At 43.0% G+C, this 20520-nt stretch overlaps 1 protein-coding gene across 9 annotated transcripts in view; it reads left to right on the top strand.

Annotated features, from left to right (window-relative positions):
• The first annotated feature begins 202 nt into the window (after positions 1–202).
• The window catches only part of LOC109867079 (FERM, ARHGEF and pleckstrin domain-containing protein 1), a 78188-nt gene continuing 57870 nt past the window's right edge, over positions 203–20520 (top strand). For 3 of the 9 annotated variants that reach the window (XM_031795698.1, XM_031795681.1, XM_031795664.1), the window contains exons 1-2: positions 211–550; positions 5972–6168. In XM_031795698.1, the coding sequence (XP_031651558.1) occupies positions 5998–6168 (171 nt within the window). In that variant the 5' untranslated portion in view covers positions 211–550; positions 5972–5997. Of the gene's footprint in view, positions 551–5971; positions 6169–20520 lie in introns of all 9 variants that reach the window. The other 6 variants (XM_031795669.1, XM_031795676.1, XR_004203958.1 and 3 more) reach the window with 5 other exon arrangements.

Here is a 20520-nt window from a genome sequence, read left to right as displayed (position 1 = left end):
TTATTTTGTTTTGAATTGTATTTTCATGGTAGTACAGAATTGGATAGATCATGATTGATCGTACATTCCAGCACAGTAGGTGGCAGCATGCACTTTAAACGTTTTTTTCCTGCCCGCCCTGATATCGTTGAAGAAGAAAAAGAGCTAGGGTTAAGGTTAGAGCTATGGGTTATGACTTGTTAGGGCTGTAGCCTAATGTATGCCCCATATTTTACAGCTAGATGGAGCTATGTGGTTGTAGCATGTCTTTGGCAAGGATTGCCTTGCAAGTAGGTGCAATTCCTTGCACAATAGCTGGAGGCACTGTGCCTCATTTATTGTTGGAGTAACAAGCCAAGAGAGGATCTGCTGCTCGTTTCAATGTAATCCTGTCTCTCCCCGCACACAGTCGTCCGACATGGCGACCATGAAGAAGCTTCTCGGCGGTACAACCAGCATCTGAACTCCATTTGGCTCCACGCAAGCAGCCTGAACTGCGTCTGGAAGTGGATGTAAAATATTTTGTAAATTGGGAATTATACAGGTGGATTATCCACATTTTAAAAACAGGGTAAGATTTTATACCATTCATTTCCCTATGTGCAAAACGGCAGTGTGCAACTTGTTTCAGCAGATTAGAGAAATCGTAGAAGTAGCCTATCCCCAGTTGTCTTGGATTTTTGTAATCGTGTAGCCCGTTTTAAAGAATAACAGTATGCTTCACCATATAGGCTAATTGTCGCCGATAGAACAATTTGTTATTAAAATCAAGTAGTACATTGATGGAAGAGCTAACCGTGTTTTTGCCCAGTCGTTCTCACAACCAAGAGCGGTGGTTAAAAAAAAAAACGGCAATAGTCATCCACTAAATCAGACGTAACAACACCAACATTGAATGGGATATCATCTCATGACCGTAGACCATAGCCTGTATACAATATTGTTGGCATAAAGGTGTTGGATATACGGCAGTTACATAGCCATGCCTCGTTTGCAATTTAAATAGAAACGTCGTCAGTGAGAGTACGTTTTCCATTGTTAGTTTGTTACCCTTGAGGGTAGTTAGTGGCTGGTCAGTTGAGTCGAGGTTATGTATTTGTGTCACACCACGCGTGGTAGCCTAACAACGTTTTAAGGATTACTGTACTCCTCAAGACTGCATTATCGTAGCTATGGGCGCAAAATGTCATGAGGACTTTTCAATAACTAATCCAGTTACCGTCTTGCATTCTTAATAGGCAACAATGAAATATTTAAAAAAAAAACTTGTCAATTTGTTTTGTATTGGGTGTGCAAACATTTCCTGTACGTTTCCAAATTGGTTCAATTTGATAATCCAAATATGCCTGCGTCAAGACTAGATTTTTTTTGTGTAATTTTTCCAGAAAGATTACATCGTATGACTCACTGAACTGTCAAGCAATCGCTCCTCCCCCATAAAGTACACTCATTAATAATCTGGATTGTCAAACAGAAAAGGCAAACTGATGTTCTGTTATTTGATTGATCCTCTTGTAGGAACCACAGCTGTAGAGGGGTTTTGGTTAATTGCCCAGATCTGGGCTCCTACATAATTTCAGAAATATGGGTATATTTCTTGAAATCATATTCAATCATACAAACCCCCTTTAACACGTAATTTATAATGGTATATACATTTAAAATTGAAGTTCTGCATACAGTTGAATGCATAGGTTAAAATATGCGAGCCACACCCAGGTATACATGTCTGTGGAGCTGAAGCAAGTTGCTGTCCAGTGGAAATAGGAGTGGGTTTTCGGCACGTCTCAGGTAGACAGTTGGCTGAACTACCCCATCCTCAAGCCCATTCTGCTGGCTGTAATCAAATCCAGCTGTACAGTTGCAGAAATGGTGCCTGCATGTGTTGGACTGCTCTGAAGGACTCTGTGTGCTTCTGCTGCATACAGACAGAGGAGCCTCTGTTAAAGCCCAAACTGCCTGCCAGCAGCCACAGCACTATCTTACATGGTTGTGGGGAATTTCAAGCCAACAAGTTCCAAGCTTGGGTAAATCGCCCTGTGAACGCTGGGGGTATGAATATGTTCCCCTGGCATTGTACGCAATAGTATCCTGGGCTGGGTTGGCATACCAGTAATATGTCCCAGCCTGGTTGTCTTCCACAGTAACAACATAGTAGTAACAGAGCTGTGACGGAGTCACACTCGTCAAAGACTACATTCTTATTCAGAGGGCCACATACTGTAGGGCGACACATGGCAGACTGGCCGTTGATTCATGAGCTTGGGGGCAGGGAAGGGTAAGCATCAGTTGAAATAATCATTGTCTGCTCTCTCATAGCCCTGGGTCTCACTCTGTTGTTTGGAGTGTTTAGTTACAGTATTTATGGGTTACTTCTGAGCCAAGGGTTTCCAGTCCCATATTAAAATCCCAATGCACATTTGACATGGTGTGGTAGCTTGTAAAACAATAAGGGAGTTAACGTCTCCTTCATGGTTTCTCTTGAAGGGGAAGTTGTCCCCTTCAAGAGAAACCATGAAGGAGACGTTAACACAGCCGTGCTTGGACTGCATGAGTATCGCTATGCCCCTTGTGACAGCAGTGACAACGGCTTTCATCTCCCCAAGTGAATGGTGTCTTCCCTCCCACGCGTGTGACCCCTTTGCTGGAACATTCTAGCAGCACTCCACCCTCATCCAGGCCATGGCCGTGTATATTATGGACAGGTGCAGCTGATTAAAGCATTTGCTCTAAACAAGGTCGGTTGTGTGGCGTGGCAGCGTGTTCAGCAACCTCCAACCATGATGATGATGATGATGATGATGTGTTAAATATTCATTGTGTGTAATGGTGCACTGCCTCCACACTGTAAACAAACCGTTTATTTGATCAGCTCTATGGGGGACTAAGAGGCTGCTAGAAATAAACAGAACGGTCGTTGAACAGATCAACAGTTTTAGCCTCAATTTGCCCCGCTCTTGATGGGTCGGCCAAATTCAAATGTCTTTGATATGCAATCCTCAGCTTAATTCGAATCCGAACTTTGAACATTGCGTGTGCACTTCTTCAAGAGTCAGCGAGCCACCACTGTACTGTCTGAATGAGAGCTGCCCCCACCACCACGCTCCAATAACCCATTTGGTGAGCTCTCAACATGACATCAGCATGCTGGAATGTGTGATAAACAGAATTAAGCAGGGCCTCTGGGTTTGGCTTGAGAGATGGAGGTGGATTGACCTGCTCCTGTTGCCTCAACCCAGACCAAATGATCCTGCAACTGGTCAAAACACATTCCCATCACCTAGAGCTAGTCATTCATTGAAAGGAACTGATTTAGGCACTGCTCATTCACACATGTCCACCTATGCCTAATTACACTATCTGCATGTTGCATGTGATTTAATATGCCATGCATGGCGATCTCCATGGAAACCGTGCTGTCATACATAATGAGGAGATCCACACAGCCCAGATGTTATGTCCTTATTAGCAGCTGGATGTCTGTGAACTTGGGACATACTCTCGCTCGGCTGCTCCTTACTATCTCTGCTGTTTTGTAGTTCACTCACTCTATCTGCCTATATACTGGAACACCACAGGTCATTTGTCCAAACAAATAGTTTGAAAATAATTTACAAAGAGTCAATTGTTTCTACTTTTTGATTTTAGGGACTATCCCTGTTATTGCTTTGTCGAGTGACTTTGCACTTTGAAATCAAGCAACACATTGACAGAGAGAGGGACTAATTGCTTCTCCCAAAGGCTACAATTATCACCCATTAGCTTAGAGTGCAAATACCTCATTTGCAATTACGTTGCTAGTCTGACACAAGCTGTGAACTCTCTCCCCTGGGACTTCATCTCCTTTTATGTAACCTACCCACCTCCTCTCCTCTTTTTTCCCCTCCGGGATAGGGGGCGGGGGGGTCCCACTCCATAATGCTCAAGTTGTACAATGAATAGTTGAACGGTTGACAGACGTGACATAAACTGCATTATTGCCCCACCGACAGGCAAAGGCGGGCAAGGTGCGTGTTTGTGTGTGTGTGCTATAACCATGTAACCCAAGGTGCGTGTTTGTGTGTGCGTGCTATACCCATGTAACCCACGGTGCGTGTTTGTGTGTGCGTGATATAACCATGTAACCCAAGGTGCGTGTTTGTGTGTGCGTGCTATAACCATGTAACCCAAGGTGCGTGTTTGTGTGTGCGTGCTATAACCATGTAACCCAAGGTGCGTGTTTGTGTGTGCGTACTATACCCATGTAACCCACGGTGCGTGTTTGTGTGTGCGTGCTATAACCATGTATCCCAAGGTGCGTGTTTGTGTGTGCATGCTATAACCATATAACCCAAGGTGCGTGTTTGTGTGTGCCTGCTATAACCATGTAACCCAAGGTGCGTGTTTGTGTGTGTGCTATAACCATGTAACCCAAGGTGCGTGTTTGTGTGTGTGTGTGCTATAACCATGTATCCCAAGGTGCGTGTTTGCGTGTGTGTGCTATAACCATGTAACCCAAGGTGCGTGTGTGTGTGTGCTATAACCATGTATCCCAAGGTGCGTGTTTGTGTGTGTGTGCTATAACCATGTAACCCAAGGTGCGTGTTTGTGTGTGCATGCTATACCCATGTAACCCACGGTGCGTGTTTGTGTGTGCGTGCTATACCCATGTAACCCAAGGTGTGTGTTTGTGTGTGCGTGCTATAACCATGTAACCCAAGGTGCGTGTTTGTGTGTGCGTGCTATAACCATGTATCCCAAGGTGCGTGTTTGTGTGTGCCTGCTATAACCATGTAACCCAAGGTGCGTGTTTGTGTGTGTGTGCTATAACCATGTAACCCAAGGTGTGTGTTTGTGTGTGCGTGCTATACCCATGTAACACAAGGTGCGTGTTTGTGTGTGCGTGCTATAACCATGTAACCCAAGGTGCGTGTTTGTGTGTGCGTGCTATAACCATGTAACCCAAGGTGCGTGTTTGTGTGTGCGTGCTATAACCATGTAACCCAAGGTTATGGACGAAGACTGGCGTGAAATAATACAAATAATTACCAACAGAAGATGGGACGGCCGGGCGTTTGTGCACTTATGTCCTTTTCTGCGGTAACACGGACTCTTAAGAACATGATGAAACTTTGTTGCTCCTTGCTGAAACAAGAAACTATCAAAATAGTTTTAACCCCCCCCCCCCCCCCCCCCCCAAAATGCAGCAGTAGCAAACATAGAAAGGCCATGGAACCTTTAACCCTAACGTTTTGACCCTGTAAACCCATGGGTAGACTTGCAATGGCTGCCTGGTATTGTGATGCAATCATTTCCATGGTAAAGTTGAATGTTCATTCAAATGATGTAAACTGATGTGGCCCATGTAATGGGATGTATTTTTTTGTAATGTCAATTCGGTTAAATGAACAAATCACAGCACATATTGATGGTTCTGACTAGGTGGAATACAGCCACTACCGGACGTGACTTTTTCGTCGCAGGTTGGGGGAATTAGCTAACCTTAAGGATTAGGGTTAGCTAAAATGCTCTCCCAACCTCCTACGAAAAGTCCCTTCCGGTCGTGGCTGTACTCCATCTAGTTACAACCCATATTGATGGGTAAACTACACGTCCTTCTTTTACTTCCTGCTTTTACCTCCTGCTCTGCTCTTATGGGGTACACTAGTAATGGCTGCCCATCCACCCGTTTATGCCATCATTGACTTGAATGGGGACACCCTTTCTATTCCCTCTATTTCTGTGGTAACACATGTAGTCAGGAACGAAGGAGAGGAGAAAATGTGCATCTAACATTTATTACATTTGAGCTATTTATGACATTTTTGCTATTATGGAGAGAGACTGTAGCATTTGGCTGGTGTGTGTGCGTGCGTGCTTAAGTACATGTGAGTGTGTGTGTTGTACAAAATGTCCCGGGTTCGAGCCCAGTGAGGGACAGGGACGGAACCTACTTTGTTACACGTGTGTGTGTGTGTGTGTGTATATGACGGTTCTTCTGCCTCCCCTGTAGGCTGTACGGTAGCACAACAGAGCACCATGGTGGAGCCTGAGCACAGAGCATCAGCAGCCCAGCGTCTTGGAGCCCAGGAGACCCTGGGCATCAGCACCCTGGACCCTGGCCACCGGCCTCCAACAATGCCCCCTGGACGCCACGTCTCCATTAAGATACGCATGTTGGACGACACAGAAGAGGTCTTCGACGTCTCGGTGAGTTCTGATTGGCTGTCTGTCTCATTGGTTTATAGTGCACTGTGTTAAAGGTGTAAATGGTGGCATCCTTTTGTCGTCTTTTTATAGCTTTGCCATTAAAGCAATACATCAAAGGAAGGACTTTTTTCCCCCCCTTCTTGAGAGCAGTCTGTTGTTAAGGGTTACAGGTTGGCATGGTTACTGTATTAAACTTCAAGGTGCTGAATGCATGAATGAGCCAAGACTGATAAGTGCTGGAAAATGTCTGGGTTCTAACCGGCGTTCTGAACATCTCTGACTTCAGCTGTTGGTGTGATTGATAAAGGTTACTGTTCTAGTTCTTTGGATGTTGTTGTGTAATTTAAAGCCTTACTAAAAAGATAAGAGCAACTTTTAAAGAGGACTATCGTCGTTGTCGGGTGAAAACCTCTTATCTCCAAAACTGACATTTTACCATTAACAAACATGTTCTTTCTAAACTTCAGAAGGTACTGTATTTTGAGTACATTTTATTGGTCCTAGAGTCATGGAATGTTAAGAGGACATTGAGGAGAGTTACTGCTTTCAATGCATGAATAAAAAAAGTATGAGGTTTTCATTAGACCACATGTGAAAACACCCTGAATGTAAAGTGTTACCCAAGTGGGTGTATGGATTGTGTTTAGTTTATTGAGATACACATTTATACATCAGGACTAAACTTCCTAGGTTCATACGCTAACACACTGTTATATATAATGAAAGCCAAGGTATGAGACCAACTGGTCTGTCTTGGCCACAGGGGTGGGCAACAATACAGCCCGTGGGCTTGATCTCGTTCCAACTGTCCCGCGGGAGGTTTGAGTAAAAAAACACTTCAGGCAACTCTTCAACGTCTAAAACTTAATAGAATGTATGTAGAAATGTTAGTGGACCTATATGTTTTCAAATAAGTGCCAATGCAAATTGCTTTTGACAAGAAAACAACATAAAAAAAATCTGTGCGGGCCTCCTCTGAATTTAAATCCTGATGATTCCCAAAATGATTCAAATCAAATTGTATTGGTCACATACACATATTTAGCAGATGTCATTGCGGATTTAGTGAAGTGCTTGTCACAGTGTGCCCACCCTATACAGTATGGTTGGGGAAAGGGGACGATTTGTGATGTTTGAATGGGCAGAGATCTGCCATGATAAATTGTGCTTTTCATTACCAGCCTATTTACTTCTGTGGTTATTAAAGATTCTCTCTGAGATTGCTTTGCTTTGTGATCCAAATCAGCCAATGTATGCAATGCAATATTTTAGCCTAAAATCACATCTCAGAATAGTCCTAGATTGGTGCCTTTCATGTGAAATGTAATCTGCTTGATAATGAATGACTGATGTTCTGAAGACTGCAATATTGTTTGAAGATGTTTTAGAGAATGGTAATGGGTGCTTATTGAAAGTGATGTGAATGTTAATTTAGGACCTTAAGATTTAGCAAACAGACATGTAAATCCCAGCACTTCCTGTTGAATTGGACAAAAACAGATTGGTTGTTCTGTACCGTTTTTTTTCTCCTAGAGTTCCTCTGAAATTGTGGTATTACTGAAAGGTATACTCTATGACCCTGATATAGCCCTTGAACTACAGGGTGGAGTTTGGATCAAAACTATGTTATTTTCCTGAGAATAGTCCAACTAGCAATATCCTTTGACCACAGTTCTTCCTGCTGGGAGTGAGGGAGCGCGATGGGTAGTGAGAGGGAAGAAGAAGTGATGATGGAGGGAAATAGACACGCAGAGCATTCATTCAAAGGGTATGAATAGAGCTTCATAGTAGAGATGCTTGAAATGGAACCCTATGACCGACAATATGGACGTGTTTGACGCTAGCTGCTGAGAAACATTGGCAGGTTCCCAACTGCCGTGCAGGGAACAGTCTTGTTCCCACAGCATGCTGTGAGACTTCCTCTACAGACCATGAGGATTGGCTTTTCAGGGAGACATTTCACTGGTGCTAATGAATTATTTATATACAGTGCCTTTGGAAAGTATTCAGACCCCCTGACTTTTTCCATATTTTGTTACGTTACAGCCTTATTCTAAAATGTATTAAATATTTGTTTTTTCTCATCAATCTACACACTATCCCATAATGACAAAGCAAAAACAGAACTACCTTATTTACATAAGTATTCAGACCCTTTGTTATGATACTCGAAATTGAGCTCAGGTGCATCCTGTTTCTATTTATCATCCTTTATGTTTCTACAACTTGATTGAAGTCCACCTGTGGTAAATTCAATAGATTGGACATGATTTGGAAAGGCACACACCTGCCTATATAAGGTCCCACAGTTGACAGTGCATGTCAGAGCAAAAACCAAGCCACGAGGTCGAAGGAATTGTCTGTAGAGCTCCGAGACAGGATTGTGTCAAGGCACAGATTTGGGGAAGGGCACCAACATATTTCTGCAGCATTGAATGTCCCTAAGAACACAGTGGCCTCCATTATTCTTAACATGGAAGAAGTTTGGAACCACCAAGACTTCATCGAACTGGCCATCCTGACAAACTGAGCAATCGGGGAAGAAAGGCTTTGGTCAGGGAGGTGACCAAGAACCTGATGGTCACTCTGACAGAGCTCCAGAGTTTCTCTGTGGAGAAGGGAGAATCTTCCAGAAGGACAACCAATTCTGCAGCCCTCCAACAGTCAGGCCTTTATGGTAGAGTGGCCAGACGGAAGCCACTCCTCAGTAAAAGGCTCATGACCGCCCGCTTGGAGTTTGCCAAAAGGCACCTGAAGACTCTGAGACCATGAGAAACGAGGTTCTCTGATCTGATGAAACCAAGATTGAACTCTTTGGCCTGAATGCCAAGCGTCACGTCTGGAGGAAATCTGGCACCATCCCTACGGTGAAGCATGGTGGTGGCAACATCATGCTGTGGGGTTGTGTTTCAGTGGCAGGGACTGGGAGACTAGTCCGGAAAGATGAATGGAGCAAAGTACAGAGAGATCCTTGATGACAACCTGCTCCAGAGTGCTCAGGACCCCAGACTGGGGAGAAGGTTCACCTTCCAACAGGACAACGACCCTAAGCACACAGCAAAGACAACACAGGAGTGGCTTCGGGACAAGTCCCTGAATGTCTTTGAGTGGCCCAGTCAGAGCCCGGACTTGAACCCGATCAGACCTGAAAATAGCTGTGCAGCAACGCTTCCCATCCAACCTGACAGAGCCTGACAGGATCTGCGGAGAGGAATGGGGGGAAAACTCCCCAAATACAGATGTGCCACGCTTGTAGCATCATACACAAGAAGTCTCAAGGCTGTAATCGCTGCCAAAGGTACTTCAACAAAGCAAAGGGTCTGAATACTTCTGTGAATGTGATATTTGTTATTAATTTGCAAAACATAACTTTTTTTTGCTTTGTCATTATGGGGTATTGTGTGTAGATTGAGGGGGGGGGGGAACTATTTAATACATTTTAGAAGGCTGTAATGTAACAATGTGGAAAAAGTCAAGGGGTCTGAATACTTTCCAAATGCACTGTGTACTCTAAATTACTGACAGGCTGCTGTTGCCACCTTGACTCCATCTTGGGACTCCCCCACCAGTGTAACTTTTCTTCGGAAGCTATAGAAATGAATTCATGAATGTCTATATTTTGTTTTTGCCATGTTTATTATATTTCACCTTAATGCATACTTTTAAGTTGTATTATGTGAGCTAAACATACAAATAAAGTTCTGTCACCACTACAGCAACAAAATACCTAAATACGTAATTTTGTCCTTGAAACATTTAATTGAAATACTGTAGAATTCCATTAATTCCCATGTAGGTTTGCTTAAACTGGGGAGTGCCAATATGGCTGATAGGTAGCTTCAAAGCCTCTCATCAATACATTGCATCTGCAATCCAGGGTTTATATACGTCATTTGGCACTAATGTGTAGTGCTCTTGTGTGCTCTTCTACTGTACACTGAGGAAAAACTGACAGGAAAACTCACATTGACATGTCATGAGTTAGCTAGCCTAGCATTCATATCCTAATTTAAAGTCACACCAAAAGCCAATTACTCTTTTGAGAGAAGGAAATCACTCACCCTACCCAAATGACACTGCATTTAGCTAACAGGCAATGTGTGACTTTTTAAATTAGGATATGAATGCTAGGCTAGCTAAATGCAGTGTCATTTGGGTAGGGGGTGAGTCATTTCATTCTCTGAGTGGTTGGTTTTAGTTTTAGGAGGTATTTTACTTCCCAGCTCATGACCAAGAGCTTCAGGTCATGCAGTCGTTCATGCTTGAAGCTCATTCAGAAGTTTTTTTTGTCTCTGAATTATAGAATTTTGCATCGTTTTAACCAAATGTGAGTGTGAACTCTGGGGCCCATACATTAATGAGCTGCCACCTAGACTAATTTTAGAAGGAGAAGGAGGGCAGTTACGAGGAATATGGAGGGAGAGACGACATGTTTCTTCATCCGAAGCTAAAACGCTCTAATTAAAAAGGGAAGAAGGGAGTCGTAGTGATTATGCTACACTGTAGTGGTAACACTTTTCTCTGTGTGAGTTACTTCTACGAAGGAGTCTTTAGTTGGATAGTGTTCTCATACATTTACCCTGTTCCCACAATTGGGTAGTGGCCCTCATGCAGCGATGGGTAGTCCTACCTGGGTGTTATGACTGCTGCAGGGAGGCAGCTGCACTCTTAGGTTCTTCGGCTGTCCCAAAAGGAGAACCCTTTTTGGTTCCCGGTAGAGCCCTTTTTGGTTCCCGGTAGAGCCCTTTTTGGTTCCCGGTAGAGCCCTTTTTGGTTCCCGGTAGAGCCCTTTTTGGTTCCCGGTAGAGCCCTTTTTGGTTCCCGGTAGAGCCCTTTTTGGTTCCCGGTAGAGCCCTTTTTGGTTCCCGGTAGAGCCCTTTTTGGTTCCCTGGAGAGCCCTTTTTGGTTCCCGGTAGAGCCCTTTTTGGTTCCCGGTAGAAACCTTTTTGGTTCCCGGTAGAGCCCTTTTTTTTGTTCCCGGTAGAACCCTCTGTAGAAATGGTTCTACCTGGAACCGAAACGGGTTCCACCTACAACCAAAAGGGTTCTCCTATGGGGATGATAGCCAAATAACCCTTTAAGGTTCTAGATAGCTAGACTCTTAGAAAAAAATTGATCATAATCGTGTACACTAATAGACGTCAAAGCTCGATCTTTTAACTATATATATATTTATTTAGATTTTTTTCAAATTCTTCATAACGATTTGTAGGAATGTGCTTTGGCTGCCGGAATGTGCAAGTGAAATTTTTGTCCTGGGGAAAAAAATATACAATTATATCTTGAAGACCACGTTAATTTGCTTTGAGTTTAGGGGAGTAGTACACGTGTATTTGTGGGGCACAACAAAAAATAAACCAATCCAATTATCACAAAGTTCTTCTCCCTAAATTCCCTTTCCTCTCCTTGTCTCATTCACTAAATTGCATTCTGACCGCTCCCTCCACACATGCTTGCTAAGTGTGCACACAACCTCCCGTTTGGTCTACAGCAATGCCTATTATAAACGTATCTAACTGATGGGATACACAATCTACATTCCTTGCCAAATGACGACAGTTTTATCACAAATTCAAAATGGACTGGTTGATTGAAGTAGGAAAATATGTGTTCCAGCAACGAGCTGAAGTTTTGGAATAATTGTGTCCCATATATTTTCCGCTTAGGCTACTTTGCAAACTGCTAGTGCCATTTCTAATTGGTTAGCCTATGCCCCCTAAACAGAGACAAGTTCCACACTGAAAATATGCAAAAACATTAGTTTGATAAAGACAGAGCGTATTTTAGTCAGAATCACGGCGCCCGAGGCCTGCAGCGTGACGCCCTTAATTGCGTCAATAACTTCCTGCAGTCCCCTCCCCCACCCTCCTGTAATAGACTATGCCTATTGGTCTTTTTCACTCTGAGCTTCAAGAAAGAGGAGGGGGAAGGGGGGGGGGGCTGCACAGATTTAAATGCAAATGTGCTTGGCTTCAGCAGCACTGATGGTGATGAATTTGATCACTGCAGTAATAAGGCAACATGATCGCTGAATCGTTCCTATTTGCAGTGAGACAGGCTGCGTTCTCTCCACTGTAGAGGCTCAAGATGTTTAGGATTGTCAGTCCCACTGGCCCAATGTCAGACCATCCTTCCTAGACAATTAGATTATCACGATTGTGTATTTCATTACAGGAGCATCGAGTTCAGGCAATGAAATCTGAATCTGTGGTGGGATTTATATTCATAGTGACTGATCGGTGAGAAATGTTTTCTATTTCACTGATCTGCATGCAACAACCCAACCACTCCTGTGAAAATCGATCCCTTTCCTGTTCCCCTGGTATAAACTCCCAGCCCGTCAGACAAGGTATTGTATTGTAGGGAAACAAAAGGAGCATTAGAGTGGGTCACATAACCTGCTGTGGCCTACTTAGTGCTCCCTCTGGCTGGGAACTAAACTGTTGTCCCCTGTGGCTGATTCGTCACACCTTGATGAGCACTCTTTTGTGGCCCCATGAAGGCCTTTAGTATGCACCAACCGAGAGCAGACCTGATCTGACCAGCCCAGAGCTAACACTACCGTGAGTCATACAAGGGAGCTGTGCTTTCCAAACACATGAGGTGAACCTCATATAGAGTCATGTGTTCATATCAGTAACCAAAGCTTTCTGGCCAGCTATAACATGACTTTGGACAAGTGACCAAAAATGTCATGGGATGGATGTTCATTCTGGAGATGGCAGTGGTTGTCTTGTTGGCTGTGATCTCTGTTTGGGTAACATGTAGTTGAGGAATGGGGATTGACAGACAGAGAGCCCCATTCTCATTTGTCAGGATGAGAGAAACAGTCGAGCTCTAACTCCAGACACCTAAACCTTACTGGAATGTTACTGGAGAAAACAGAGATCCTGGCAGTTCATGTGGAGCGTTCCGCATGGTTCTCTCTTCTGTCTACTGTATATCTATCCCTTCTGTCTCTCACACTCTCACCCTCTCTGTATTAGTGATGGGGGGGAAAACATAGTTACATATCACAATATTATTTTTGACGTTATATTGTATCGTTTTGACAATTCCTCAATATTATTTTTGCGCTAGTTGGCTGTACCTGCACCAAAACTCCTTCATAGCCTTTTCTCCGTCTTCTTTTTAAATAGGGAGACCGTTTGTTTTCAGCACTTTTATTTCCATGACTGATCAAAACTCGTTTTCTCATGTCTCTCTCTGTCCCACTGCAGCAGACATATGGTGAGGAATATGTTTGGAACATGGAATCTCAATAAAATCACAGTATAGAATTGCAATACATATCGTATCGTGATATGGCAATTCCCAGCCCCTAGTGTGTATGTGGGTGTACCCTACCCTCTGTGTGTGCCCTACCTATCACTTCTCCCCTAAACAAAATCCCCTAGAATAAAAAAATGGCCTCTTATACATATTCTCAATATCCATTAGGCACACTGTTCTGGCGCTGTGTACCAGCATGTTAGCATTGCCTTTACATAGTTTAACTTGGGTCAAATGTTTCGTGTAGCCTTCTACAAGCTTCCCACAATAAGTTGGGTGAATTTTGGCCCATTCCTCCTGACAGAGCTGGTCTAACTGAGTCAGGTTTGTTGGCCTCCTTGCTCGCACCCGCTTTTTCAGTTCTGGCCACATATTTTCTATAGGATTGAGGTCAGGGCTTTGTGATGGCAACTCCAATACCTTGACTTTGTTGTCCTTAAGCCATTTTGCAACAACTTCAGAATTATGCTTGTGGCCATTGTCCATTTGGAAGACCCATTTGCGACCAAGCTTTAACTTTCTGACTGATGTCTTGAGATGTTGCTTCAATATATCCACATCATTTTCCTGACTCATTTTCCTGCCTCCCTTGCCTTGATGACTGCTTTGCACACACTTGGCATTCTCTCAACCAGCTTCACCTGGTATGCTTTTCCAACAGTCTTGAAGGAGTACCCACATGCTGGGTTACGTGTTGGCTGCTTTTCCTCCACACTGCGGGCCAATTTTTTAAAATTATTATTACGTTTTTATTGGGCCATACGGTTTCTTCAAGGCCCACCTAGGTCTCGTGCAGACGAGACTTAATTTACACAGCTCTTAAGACCCCAAGATCACAGTAAATGCAAATTGTGTGGATGTTAATATAGCAAAAGCTAATTTGCGCTCAAGCCATAATGCATTATACATCAGCGGCATGTTGTTTCATGAATGTACTACTAATCACAGTGAAAGGGAAGAGACTCACTGCTGTTGCCTGGCACTAATCCTGTGAACCGCCACAGACAATCCTGTCTAGCTTTAGCTTCTGCTCCATAACATTGACTTAGATCACTGGGCTAGGATTAAGATGCTTGTTTCTATATGCTGTGTGGTAAACTCTATTTGTACCCCTATATCTCAGTTGATATAATTTATCCTCTAGTATCGTTAGGGTTGCAAAGGGAGGGTATATTACTTGAAACTTCAAGTCTACTGGTAAACTACCAGAATTTTGGTATCTTTTTCAAGGATTTTATGTAATCCATCACAAGACATCTCATGTCTCTGATTCAGAGGGGCTGTGTTAAATGCGTAAGACACATTTCGGGTTGAATACTTTCAGTCGTGCAACTCACTAGGTATCCCCTTTCCCTTTTGGATACTTCAGATTATCACAGGTGTCTAATCTCTGGCCCTATCACATGTAAAATAATTAAATAAGGTCATTTTAAAGTGTAAAAATAGAATGACAATGGTGTAGAACATGAATCGTCAACTTAGTGAAAACCATTGGTGTTTAATATAAGGGTTCAGCATTCATTAAAAAATATATATTTTACAGTGTCTGTGTTTGCTTTTTGGCATCAAACTGGTGGCAGTTGTGAAGAAAAGTCAATAGTTGGACGATTGCAGAGTTAATTGAAAATAATGCCATGCATTTTTCATTAATTAGGCTATTTTCTCTAAAACCATATGGTCTATCTACTAGAAACTCATGGACACCGATATACAAAATGAATGCTATATTTGTATGCATTTTTTATAAATAACCAAAGTCACAATAGATTGTCATAAATGTTATGTTAATATCCAAACTGAATCTTCAGTAATTTAACTTTCATAAGTTATCGTCATCTTTGCAACCCTAAACATCGTACTTCACACTTCCTTCCCACAGGAGTTAATGGAGTGATGGTTGAAATGGACATGGTTGTCCCATAATAGTGTACACTGAGTGTTCAGTTTATTAAGTACACCCTTCAAGTACCGTGTCGGACTTTGCCTCCAGAACATCCTGAATTCTTTGGGGTCTGGATTCTAGAAGCTGTCGGAAACGTTTTGCTCAATTGGTATCAAGGGAACTAACGAGTAGCAGGAAAATATTCCCCACGCCAGTACACCACCGCCACCTGGCTGTACCGTTGACACCAGGCAGGATGGGTCCATGGACTCGTGCTGCTTTACACCAAGTCCTGATTCTGCCATCAGCATTTCTCAAAAGGGACCGGGATTCGTCAGACCAGGCAATGTTTTTCCACTCCGCAATTGTCCAGTGTTGGTGATCACGTGCCCACTGGAGCCGCTTTCTTCTTGTTTTTAGCTGCCATAGCCAATCCGTGACAAGGATCGAGGAGTTGTGCGTTCCGAGATGCCGTTCTTCACACCACTGTTGTACTGTGCCGTTATTTGTCTGTTTGTGGCCCGCCTGTTAGCTTGCATGATTCTTGTCATTCTCCTTTGACCTCTCTCATCAGGACTGCCGCTGACTGGATGTCTTTTGTTTCTAATATACTGTATCTGGGATGTCTATTGTTTCTAATATACTGTATCTAGCGCGCCTGGCACCGACGATCATAGCATGCTCAAAGTCGCTTAGATCACCCCTTTTGCCCATTCTAATGTTCAATTGCACAGTAACTGGATGCCTGTCTGCCTGCTCCAAATAGCAAGCCACGGCCACGTGACTCACTGTCTAGGAGCAATCCCATTTTTGTGCTGGCCAATGAGTATAACATTCATGTAATATTGGTGTTTCTCAACCCATTTTAGGGTGCATTTAACACTCAGATTGGTGTAGGGATTATGTCCTTGGGATATGAACCCCCCCCTTTGAAAGAGGAGGTCCGAGGTAGACTCATCCATTCACAATGATGTGTGTGTGTTGAAGGTCTGTTAATTCCACTTTACTCTGTAACCCGTCTCTCCACTCCATCTCTGAAGTTGTATCCCCCTTTTTTTCTGCCTGAGACATTTATTATAATCAGTCATTTGTTACAAATGTGTAAATCAGATGTTGGAAAATGCTAGATGAGATCATTAGTCTATCCAGTGGTTTGATGTGTTTACAATCGCTAAACATTTTCATCTTTAGTTCTCATGTCTATTACTAGAAAAATCTGACCTAATGTAGCAAAACGGATCCTTCCATTTCTAATATTAGCCTGTTTGTAGATATCAGCTTGTATAACACTTCCGTTTCCCATTCTATCAAATGTCTTCAGTATGGGTACTCATGCCATGTACATAAATGTTTATTGAAATTCCCAGCCTGAGAATCAAGAGAAGGACAGACCACCAAGGCTACACCACACGTTAGTGACCTGTATTTAGCATGACTGGCGCTAACCATAGCTAGGCTAACTGGTCCTGAAGACACACACTCACACCACCGTCCGCCCACAATCATTCACTGAAATGGAAAGCAAGGGTATTTTAAGCAGCTCCAGCAGGCCTTGTTGTCAGATTAATGGCTTCAGCAGTGACTTAATGAGTGGAAACATGATGAAGGGGCTCTTTGGAGAGGGAGCTGGTCCTGGTCTGGCAGCTACAATATGGAGACCAGCAGCCTTAGTTCTCACTGACCCGCCATGCTGATGTTAGAGCAGGGCCCATATTAAAATGTCTAGGATCAGTCTTGCCTTATACAGTGGCTTGCGAAAGTATTCACCCCCCTGGCATTTTTCATTTTTTTTGGGAATTAAAATAGATTTTGGGGGGCGTTTGTATAATTTGATTTACACAACATGCCTACCACTTTGAAGATGCAAAATATGTTTTATTGTGAAACAAACAAGAAATAAGACAAAAACAGAACTTGAGCGTACATAACTATTCACCCCCCAAAGTCAATACTTTGTAGAGCCACCTTTAGCAGCAATTACAGCTGCAAGTCTCTTGGGGTATGTCTCTATTAGCTTGGCACATCTAGCCACTGGGATTTTTGCCCATTTTTCAAGGCAAAGCGGCTCCAGCTCCTTCAAGTTGGATGGGTTCCGCTGGTGTACAGCAATCTTTAAGTCATACCACAGATTCTCAATTGGATTGAGTTCTGGGCTTTGACTAGGCCATTCCAAGGTTCCCCTTAAACCACTCTAGGTGTTGCTTTAGCAGTATGCTTAGGGTCATTGTTTTGCTGGAAGGTGAACCGCCGCCCCAGTCTCAAATCTCTGGAAGACTGAAACAGGTTTTCCTCAAGAATTTCCCTGTATTTAGCACCATCCATCATTCCTTCAACTATGACCAGCTCCCCAGTCCCTGTCAATGGAAAAACATCCCCACAGCATGATGCTGCCACCACCATGCTTCTCGGGGTGATTAGAGGTGTTGGGTTTGTGCCAGACATAGTGTTTTCCTTGATTGCCAAAAAGCTAAATTTTAGTCTTATCTGTCCAGAGTACCTTCTTCCATATGTTTGGGGAGTGTCCCACATGCCTTTTAGCGAACACCAAACGTGTTTGCTTATTTATTTTCTTTAAGTAATGGCTTTTTTCTGGCCACTCTTCCGTAAAGCCCAGCTCTGTGGAGTGTACGGCTTAAAGTGGTCCTATGGACAGATACTCCAATCTCCGCTGTGGAGTTTTGCAGCTCCTTCAGGGTTATCTTTGGTCTCTTTGTTGCCTCTCTGATTAATGACCTCCTTGCCTGGTCTGCGAGTTTTGGCTTGTTGTGGCGCCATATTCTTTCAATTAAAAAAAAAAGTTTAAGATATTTTGTATTACTCTGTACTTCTCCACAACTTTGTCCCTGCCTGTCTGGAGAGCTCCATGGTCTTCATGGTGCCGCTTGCTTGGTGGTGCCCCTTGCTTAGAGGTGTTGCAGACTCTGGGGCCTTTCAGAACAGGTGTGTATATACAGTCGAAGTCGGCTGTTTACATACACCTTAGCCAAATATTTTTAAACTGTTTTTCAATTTCTGACATTTAATCCTAGTAAAAATTCCCTGTCTTAGGTCAGTTAGGATCACCACTTTATTTTAAGAAGTTGAAATGTCAGAATAATAGTAGAGAGAAGTATTTATTTCAGCTTTTATTTCTTTCATCACATGCCCAGTGGGTCAGACGTTTACATACACTCAGTTAGTATTGGTAGCATTGACTTTCAATTGTATAACTTGGGTCAAACGTTTCAGGTAACCTTCCACCAGCTTCCCACATAAATTGGGTGAATTTTGGCCCATTCCTCCTGACAGAGCTGGAGTAAATGAGTCAGGTTTGTAGGCCTCCTTGCTCGCAACTGCTTTTTCAGTTCTGCTCACAAATTGTCTATAGGGTTGAGGTCAGGGCTTTGTGACGGCCATTCCAATACCTTGACTTTGTTGTCCTTAAGCCAGAATTATGCTTGTGGTCATTGTCCATTTTTAAGCTTTAACTTCCTGACTGATGTATTGAGATGTTGCTTCAATATATCCACATTATTTTCCTCTCTCATGATGCCATCTGTTTTGTGAAGTGCACCAGTCCCCCCTGCAGCAAAGCACCCCCACAACATGATGCTGCCACCCCCGTGCAGGGATGGTGTTCTTCAGCTTGCAAGCATTTTTCCTCCAAACATAACGATGGTCATTATGGCCGAACAGTTCTATTTTTGTTTCATCAGACCAGAGTACATTTCTCCAAAAAGTACAATCTTTTTCTACATGTGCAGTTGCAAACCGTAGTCTGGCTTTTTTTATGGCGGTTTTGGAGCAGTGGCTTCTTCCTTGCTGAGCAGCCTTTCAGGTTATGTCGATATAGGACTCGTTTTACTGTGGATATAGATACTTTTGTACCTGTTTTCTCCAGCATCTTCATAAGGTCCTTTGCTGTTGCTCTGGGATTGATTTTCTTTTCGCACCAACGTACATTCATCTATAGGAGGCACCGTCTACTTAGTGAATGTAAACTTCTGACCCACTGGATTTGTGATACAGTGAATTATAAGTTAAATCTGTCTGTAAACAATTGTTGGAAAAATGACTTCTGTCATGCACAAAGTTATTGTCCTAACCGACTTGCCAAAACTATAGTTTGTTAACAAGAAATTTGTGGAGTGGTTGAAAAATGATTTTTAATGACTCCAACTTGTGTATGTAAACTTTTGACTTCAACTGTGTACTGAGATCATGTGACACTTAGATTGATTGGACTATATTTATCTAATTATGTGACTTCTGAAGGTAATTGGTAGCATCAGATCTTATTTAGGGCCTTCATAGCAAAGGGGATAGATATGCACGCACCACTTTTCAGTTTTTAATTTTTTAGAATTGTTTGAAAAAGTTGTTAATTTCACTTCACCAATTTGGAATATTTTGTGTATGTCCATTACATGGAATCCAAATAAATATCAATTTAAATTACAGGTTGTAATGCAACAAAATAGGAAAAGCACCAAGGTGGATGAATACTTTTACAAGGCACTGTAGATCATAATGAATGGGGGGGGGTCCTTCTCAGGGACACTTTATGAATACGGACCCAGGGCCATGTCTATAGGGCTCATAGCCTGCTACACCCAGCTGCTTACTCAGACAGAGAATAGAGTGAGCATGCCATGTCATGTTCACCTTCTGGAGTTTCCACTTTGCCATTCTCGCACCTCCTCTCCGCTTGGTGAGAAAAATTTGTGTAATTGGTCATTCAAGAGTTGAGTTACAGAGAAGCCCCACAGCGTCTCGTGTTTCCTGTTGCATGTAGTTCAAATGAGATGGGTGGATTGCATGAGAGCAAAGCAGTGCTCGAATAGGGGAGAGTGGGGTACGTTGTACCAAAGGGTGAGTTGACCCACCCCTTGTTTCTAGGAAACCATACACACAAAATGAATGATGTGACCAAAATATTTATTCCACGGAGTCTGTGAAGGAAAAAACAACATGGGAAAAGTGGTAAGCAAATAAAGTCTCAAACCTTTTACACAGTTAAATGAATGTATTGTTAGGTTTCGTGATGCTTGTGTCTAATCCAAAGTAGATTGTTTTAAGACTGTTTTATAGATCAGTTGGGTTCTCTAAATGCTACAGTATGAGGTCCTAAAGCTAGCATGGAAGTGTGTCCTTGTAGCTGTGTGGGCTAATATAGTCAGTGGTTGCTTTGTTTGTGCCATTTGGCCAGGGGCAAGTTG

Source organism: Oncorhynchus kisutch, linkage group LG2, assembly GCF_002021735.2.
Source record: "Oncorhynchus kisutch isolate 150728-3 linkage group LG2, Okis_V2, whole genome shotgun sequence".
NCBI classification, from domain to species: domain Eukaryota; kingdom Metazoa; phylum Chordata; class Actinopteri; order Salmoniformes; family Salmonidae; genus Oncorhynchus; species Oncorhynchus kisutch.
This window is presented reverse-complemented; position numbering and strand designations above follow the sequence as displayed.